The following is a 7,579-nucleotide window of genomic DNA, read 5'->3' as shown; positions in this document are numbered from 1 at the left end:
CTGTACTTTACTTAAGTATAATTTTCCATTACATCTCAGAGTCAAAATTGTTACTTTTAATCCACTACAATTATTTGAAAACTTTAGTTACTAGGTAAACTACTTTGGACATTTTCATTTTGATTAGAAAACATACATTGTCTTCAACCCTATGTACATTTTGGCATTTGAAAATATCTACAAGCTCACAATGCGTCGCGCATTGCTCGGAGCACGCCAGTGGCGTGGTGAAATTGTAGATCGGCTATTTGTTTCGCCAGCAGGAATGAAGCCGTTGCAGCTCCGAACGGATCGAGCTGCCACAGAAAACCGTTTCTTCTTCTTTTTAACAACCAGGCAACAACATGGAATTCTCATAAAAAGAAAGAAAAGAAGCAAAGGATTTCTTTTGGCATCAATTATACCGTTCCTCCATCTAACTAACACCCTCCTGCATGACTACACCCTGGCAGGAATGTCTGCTATGCATGTGCTGTCTGTCTGTCTGTCTGTCTGTCTGTCTGTCTGTCTGTCTGTCTGTAAGGGAGGAAAACGTATGATAAATATTATTTATTTATTATATAAGTAAAATAAACACTGTAATTCAAAATGAGAAGAAGTTAAATGTCTAACGGTATATACGGTATCAGAATGTAATGAATGAATGTAATGTAAAGTATAGCAAAAGTAGAAAGTAATCGTTATGCAGAATAATGTATAAAAATCTTTAGACTTTTGTAATAATAATTATAAAAATCTACAAAGTCATCCAATTGTAGTGGAGTCAAAGCCTATACGATATGTGCCTGTGAGATTTAGTCGAGTACAAGTAAATTGGAAATAATTTCAGCCCAAATAGGCAGAAAATATATCACTGAATAGTGTATGCAATTAATGCATTCAAAAGAGCTAAATAAATGTTTTATGGATCCATAATAGTGATTATTATTTAAGTTAAGTTTTGCCATAACCATAACATAACATTTGTAGAATCAAACTCAGGTTAATGGGCTAAGTGAGGATACTAAAACAGCGATATTCAGTTGCACTTCATACCAATTCAATACCTATTCGGCCCGAATAGGCAGAAAATATATCACCGAATAGTGTATGCAATTAATGCATTCAAATCAGATCAGATCAGTCTAGTCTACATCAGGACACAGTTACACCTGATTAAGGATGTTTCTGGGTCACACACAGGCGCGCACGCACGCACACACTGTGCAGGAGCTCTTGAATGATAACTTCAACATGCATATGCATTCTAATTTCTGTCAATGGCAAAACACGTAATATGCATAATAACCAACGTGCACACACACACACACACACACACACACACACAGTTGCATTGTGTCTTTGACAAAGAAAGGACACCTGCAATTTCAACAGAACCTCTATTCAAGTCTGTCTGTCTGTCTGTCTGTCTGTCTGCGTGCGTGTGTGTGGGGGGACAGACAGACAGGGGGACAGGGGGACAGACGGACAGACAGGGGGAGAGACAGACAGGGTGGGGGAGAGACAGACAGGGTGGGCGATAGACAGACAGACAGACAGGGGGAGAGACAGACATACATACAGGGGGAGAGACAGACAGGGTGGGGGAGAGAGAGAGTGAGTGCAGAATGAATGACCTACAGTCTCTCTCTCTGACTCCCCCTACTCTCAATTAATTTACATTCAATTTAAATTAGCTTTATTCACTGTAATGAGATAACATTATGTTTATGTTACCACTGCAAATATGAAATACAGTCAAAACTCAATAATGTAGCCTATTATGTACAATATACTGGAATAAAGATATGTAACATTATACGTCTGTCTCTCTCTCTCTCTCTCTCTCTCTCTCTCACACACACACTCACACACACACAAACAGATATGTTGCTCTTTCAAGGACACATGCACAAAGATCCACATTGTGTGAGGACACTAGTATATTCACTCTCACACACACACACACACACACACACACACACACACACACACACACACACACACACACACACACACACACACACACACACACACACACACACACACACACACACACACACACTAATGGGAGGGGGCTGACTCAATCAAACAGTCCAGATCAGATTACGACCATAGACTGTACGATTCTAAAATGTCTGCCCAGTCGTCGGCTCAAAGTGCGGTCTGGGGACCCCTAGGGGTCCTCCAGGGGGTTCCAGGGGGTCCCCAACTAAATTAGTTAAAATGGCATCACCATCATTCCAAATATATAAATAAGCCATTGAAAATAGTCGATCTAACTAACATACTATCGCCTTCATAAAGGACCACTTCACCACTTTTCAACCTATCTTAATAGGTCCTGACTCCTCACTAATAATCATGATAAAATGGCAAAATAAATCCACTCAGTCTGTGTCTCAGGAGGGCTGTGGGCAGTTCAGAAACCTGTCCACCAGTGACATCATCGATGGGGAATCCAAGCTAATAGAAAAGGTAGGCTTTCTAGTCCTGAAAAGTTGCAATGCAAAAATGGAAGCCATCGTTCTCACGATAAGAAAAATCTAAACATCTTACAGCCTAATGATGATGTCACTGGTGGACGGGTTTCTGAACTGCCCACATCCCTCCTATATGAGACACAGACCGAGCAGAAACAAATTGTGCCATTTTATCATGATTATTAGTGAGGACCTATTATATGAAGATAGGTTGAAAAGTGGTGAAGTGGTCCTCCTTTAGCTATTGAAAAATAGCAGATCTATCAGGCCAAAAAAGTGCCTAAAGTTCAATTAGGACTTTGGTGGCCACATGCAGTGTCATGCAAAAACTAACTATATATATATATATATATATATATATATATATATATATATATATATCCTCAAAAAAGTACTTAGGGCCGATAGGCCATTAAGAAGGTGACGATACTCATGGCATACAGATTGTTTAAGTTATATTGTATTAACATATCATATTCCACCATACAAATTGGTTACGCATTCAGGACGGGAACCTCATTTGGTGTTTTAAGCATTATGTTACACTTTAGCTATTGAAAAATTGCAGATCGACTCAGTTTGCTATAGAGATTGTAGATCTGCTATTTTTGAAAATGTGGTGCACATTTGGAATATGCAGTATTCTTTCAGAGCTAACGTTTTGAACTCAAATCTTTGCTTCTGGGGGAGGTCCCTGGAAGTTGGAACAACATACTTTCAGATGGCGGCCGGCGGCCAATTACAGATAATTCTGTGGCTCCTTGACGTGAAATTGTTTGAGAACCACTGACATAGAAACAGGCTTTTCAGAAAACTATATATTGTGTTGTGTGGAATCTGGTCGGGGTGCATGGTGCATAGCCTACTTAGTTTAGACTAGTCATTGGTTAGACATGGGTTAAGGTTAGGTTTAGGTGTGCTGCCCGTGGGAGGTTAGGTTTATGGGTTAAAACGTTTTAATAATTAGAAATAAGTCCCGGGCCGGGTGGCAGCTTCAAAGTGTGTTTCCCTTCACGATTTCCGTTAGTGTGGAAATAAATATTCTTTGAAGTGTCTCTTTCAACTTGGGTCAGGAGACCAGATGGCTGGAACTTCATTCTAGCTGTTGCTGTGGTTTTGCCGCCACCCTGTGGCCAGCCCGTGCAACTGCATGCCATCCTGTCCACATTGTGTGGAATGTTGAGCTGGTTTCTATTGCCAAAGGCCCCTGCCCCACCGGCCCCAATGGCTAACATGTGACCTCACGTCCTCACAAGTATATATAATATAGACGCCTTGACAGACGACGTCACACTGATAAGCACCAGCATGCGCGCATAGCGGCAGCACAAGAACCTCCACCTCTCATAAGATGCAATGGAAAAGTTCTAAGTGCACTCACGTGTAAAGAAATGCCCCATCAAACTTTCAGATGCTGTTTTTCTCCCAGTGTGGAGGAAGAATGATTAGGATTTGTATTGTGATCTCTCGCCCTTGAAATATATAATCCATTGGTTTCTGTTGTGTAGGCTACTGTGAACAATAATAGCAATTCAAAACAGTCGCTGTCATAAGAACGGGAGGTGCGCTCATGAACAAGGCGGCAGAGCCTATTTGTGCACGTCTGCACACGCACCTGCAGCCCATCAAGTATAATTGCGCATCTCCTCCCATGCACACTGGGTCATGACTGGGACTCCTCCCATGCACACTGGGTCATGACTGGGACTCCTCCCATGCACACTCGGTCATAACTCGGACTCGACCCGACGACCTCCCTCGGACTTGGTCAGTTCATGGAAATTAGTGATTTTGTACGCACTGTGACCTCTCCTTCTTTAATATACTCCTTGACACCACGTGACACCACCTGTTGGAAACCGTTGTGTGTATTCCTATTACAGGCTGTAGTTTGAGTTTCTCACCAGAGCAGGAGAGTGAGGATTATCATCAGCATCTGTGAGTTGAAGTTTTAAGTGAAATGGTGTTGATGTCTCGTCTACTGCTATGTCACCAGAATATATGGAATGCCACAATCATAAGAAAGTGTGACTCCAATACTCTGCTTTTAAATCTTAGTTGGCTGCAATATTCGTCACTCCAGTAAAAAGTCTTATCTCGACTGTTTACTGTACATATTTTTACTGCTAGTTTATATGATGTTTTTGGTATATTATTGATTGTATATATATCTTTTTAAACGTTTCGATTAACTGAATACACATGACCTTATGGAAACAAGCCATAGTGCTTTCTTTGGCTTTTATTTAATCATTGTTTATTCATCATCATTCATTATTCATTCATAGTAGCTGCCTCCAAAGTAGCAGCTAGGATACTCTTCCATCTGTCCACAACAAACATAACAATACATATCACATAATAAAACATAGCAAACATAACAATACATATCATATAAACACACAACAATAACTCAAAAACAAAAAGGTAGAATAGAGGGTATGCGCGTGACATCATCATTATACCCGGAAGTTATGCGGGTACACCTACTGAGTGGCAAAAAAAACAACTACTTTCTGGCCTTCACAGGGCCATACTGTATATACACAGAAAAGTCTTACCTCTGAATGCATTAAACGATGTTAATTTCACTTTGCCTCTCACTTGATTCATGCGCATACCTATGGAGACAACAACAACAATATGTTATATTACAGAATATCTTGTAATTTACTAACTGTATAACATTTGACTTACATCCTACTAATCCCTAAATACTTTGTCTTGTAGTGAAAATAGCCAATCTTCAAGCTCACAGCATGCCACGATTTGACGCGCTGTGAGCATGTAGATTGTCTATTTTCATTACAGTTTAGGCAGAAATGTTTGAAATGTTTGCCTATAATAGCATACCGGTATTATCCAAAATGGGGATGCCGCTGAAAATAAGGAAAGTGGTTAAGAATTAAACCATTTCTTTGTTCAATCCCCCTTCTCTTCCAGGGATCAACATGGAGGCTACAGACATTATCAGACAGAACAAGACAAAACTTCAACACGTTCTAATGTCACACATTCACTTCGTTGTCCAGTGTGTGCACGAAGAAAAGCTACTGGCAAAGTCTGAATACATGAAACTGAAAAGCATCTCTCTGCCGTCCAAGGCAGCCACCGACCTTGTGGACAAGATGGTTTCCAAGGGCGAAACAACGTGCAGGTCTTTCCTGCGTTTGCTACGAGACACCAAACTAACTGACGTCTGTCCTGGCCTGAAGGCAATGCCGTGGTGCAAGCCTCCGTCCACACCTTCAACCCGCCCTAGCACACGGTCGTCTGAGGAGGATGTCGAGCTGTCGCGTTGTGAACACGCAGAGGAGCATCGACTGTTCTGTGAGGACGAACAGAGAGTCGTGTGTCGTATCTGTGACTCCTCTCACCATCCTGGTCACAAGCTGGTTCCGGTAAAACAAGCCGTCAACAACCTGAAGGACCAACTGGAGTCTGACCTCAGGACTCTAAAGGACAAGATGAACAAATACGAACAGTTTAAGAACAGATACACTACGGAAGTGGTTGAACACAACACGAAGCAGGTTTTGGCCACAGAGAAGCAAATCAGAGCAGAGTTTAAAAAACTCCACCAGTTCCTGACGGAGGAAGAGGAGGCCAGACTGGAGGCTCTGAGGGAGGAAGAGAAGCAGAGGGCAGAGATAATTCAGGTTGTTGAGGAGCAGATCTCCTCTCTCTCCTTTTCAATCTCGGCCGTAGAACAAGAGCTGCAGGAACACAGCGTGTCGTTTCTCAGCGGTTATGAAAACACTCGGAGCAGAACCAGAGTCCTGTGTACGCTGTCGGATCCACAGGATTCAGGGACTGAAGGAGCTCTGATAGACGAGGCCAAACACCTGGGAAACCTGACCTTCAACGTCTGGGAGAAGATGAAGGAGAGGGTCAAGTTCACTCCTGTCATTCTGGACCCAAACACGGCGTACGCGTATCTCTGTCTGTCCGAAGACCTGACCAGTGTGAGGAACACAGACAGAATGCAGCAGCGTCCTGACAACCCAGAGAGGTTCACTAATGGCGCTGACGTCCTGGGTTCAGAGGGTTACAGTTCAGGGACTCACAGCTGGGACGTCGAGGTCGGAGACCATCCTTGCTGGAATTTAGGTTTGGCTAAAGAATCTGTTGAAAGGAAGAACAATTCGTACTCCTCGCCGGAATATGGAATCTGGTGTTTATGTCATAAGGATGGTCGCTACAGTAACGGGTGTAGTGACACCGTCGCACTGCAGAGGAATCCCCGGAGGATCAGAGTCCAGCTGGACTATGACGAGGGGGAGGTGTCCTTCTACGACCCTGAAGACATGACTCACATCTACACTCATAAAGACACGTTCACTGATACACTCTACCCATATTTCTCTGTTGGAGAGGCTGGTGATGCTGAAACCACCGATATCAAATTATGTCCAGTACCAGTGATGGAAGAAATGCTCAGGTCTTTTACCTAAGTAGGAGTACCAGTAAGCCGCCCTGAGGGCGAGTCATGGGCGAGAGCTGTTGCTTGGGATCAACTTTGACAAAAAGAATGCATGGTTCATGGCCATATAGCGTGTCTTGAGTGTAGAGGGTTTGATGATGTCAGCCTAGCACTTTACCCTTCTTATATTTATATGTTCACTGTGTTGTTTTTATACTGTGCTGAATAAATAAATACAAAATACAATACAAAATCTAAGGGCCTCCATGATGTCACGAGATGTCACAAGGCGTGACCATAATGGAGACCTGATGTCACAGGGTGTGACCATATATGGAGACGTGATGTCACGAGGCGTGACCATATATGGAGACGTGGTGTCACAAGGTGTGACCATAATATGGAGACGTGGGTGACCAATGGCCGGATGGACGGACGGACGGGTGATGCAGGATTTCATATGTAAATACCGGTAGTCACAAATGCGACCATTTACTATGAAGTGTAGAAATACTGTTACGGGTAAAAGTGCTGATTCTTAAGGCAGCTCTAGACAGCACAGACGGTCGGCTGTCGGCCAGTTTGAAAGTGTCCGGAGCTTGCCGGAGTGTGAAAAACCAGTTTCACCAGTCACCACTTGAGCCCTATTACATCAGCTATTTTAGCATGAAAGCAAGCCCATAAGCAACTACAC

At 42.8% G+C, this 7,579-nt stretch overlaps 1 protein-coding gene across 1 annotated transcript; it reads left to right on the top strand.

The window, feature by feature from the left end:
* Nucleotides 1-5,533: 5,533 nt before the first annotated feature.
* LOC308335274 (zinc-binding protein A33-like) lies at nucleotides 5,534-6,916 on the top strand (the record flags this gene model as incomplete). Its single annotated transcript, XM_080792292.1, has 1 exon — nucleotides 5,534-6,916. One exon carries the CDS (start codon nucleotides 5,534-5,536, stop codon nucleotides 6,914-6,916), a length of 1,383 nt encoding a protein of 460 aa, XP_080648418.1.
* Nucleotides 6,917-7,579: the final 663 nt, after the last annotated feature.

Source organism: Protomyctophum bolini (assembly GCF_963924005.1).
Source record: "Protomyctophum bolini genome assembly, chromosome: 20".
Taxonomy (NCBI): Eukaryota; Metazoa; Chordata; class Actinopteri; order Myctophiformes; family Myctophidae; genus Protomyctophum; species Protomyctophum bolini.
Note: the sequence above shows the minus strand (reverse complement) of the source record. Positions and strands in the feature narration are given on the sequence as shown.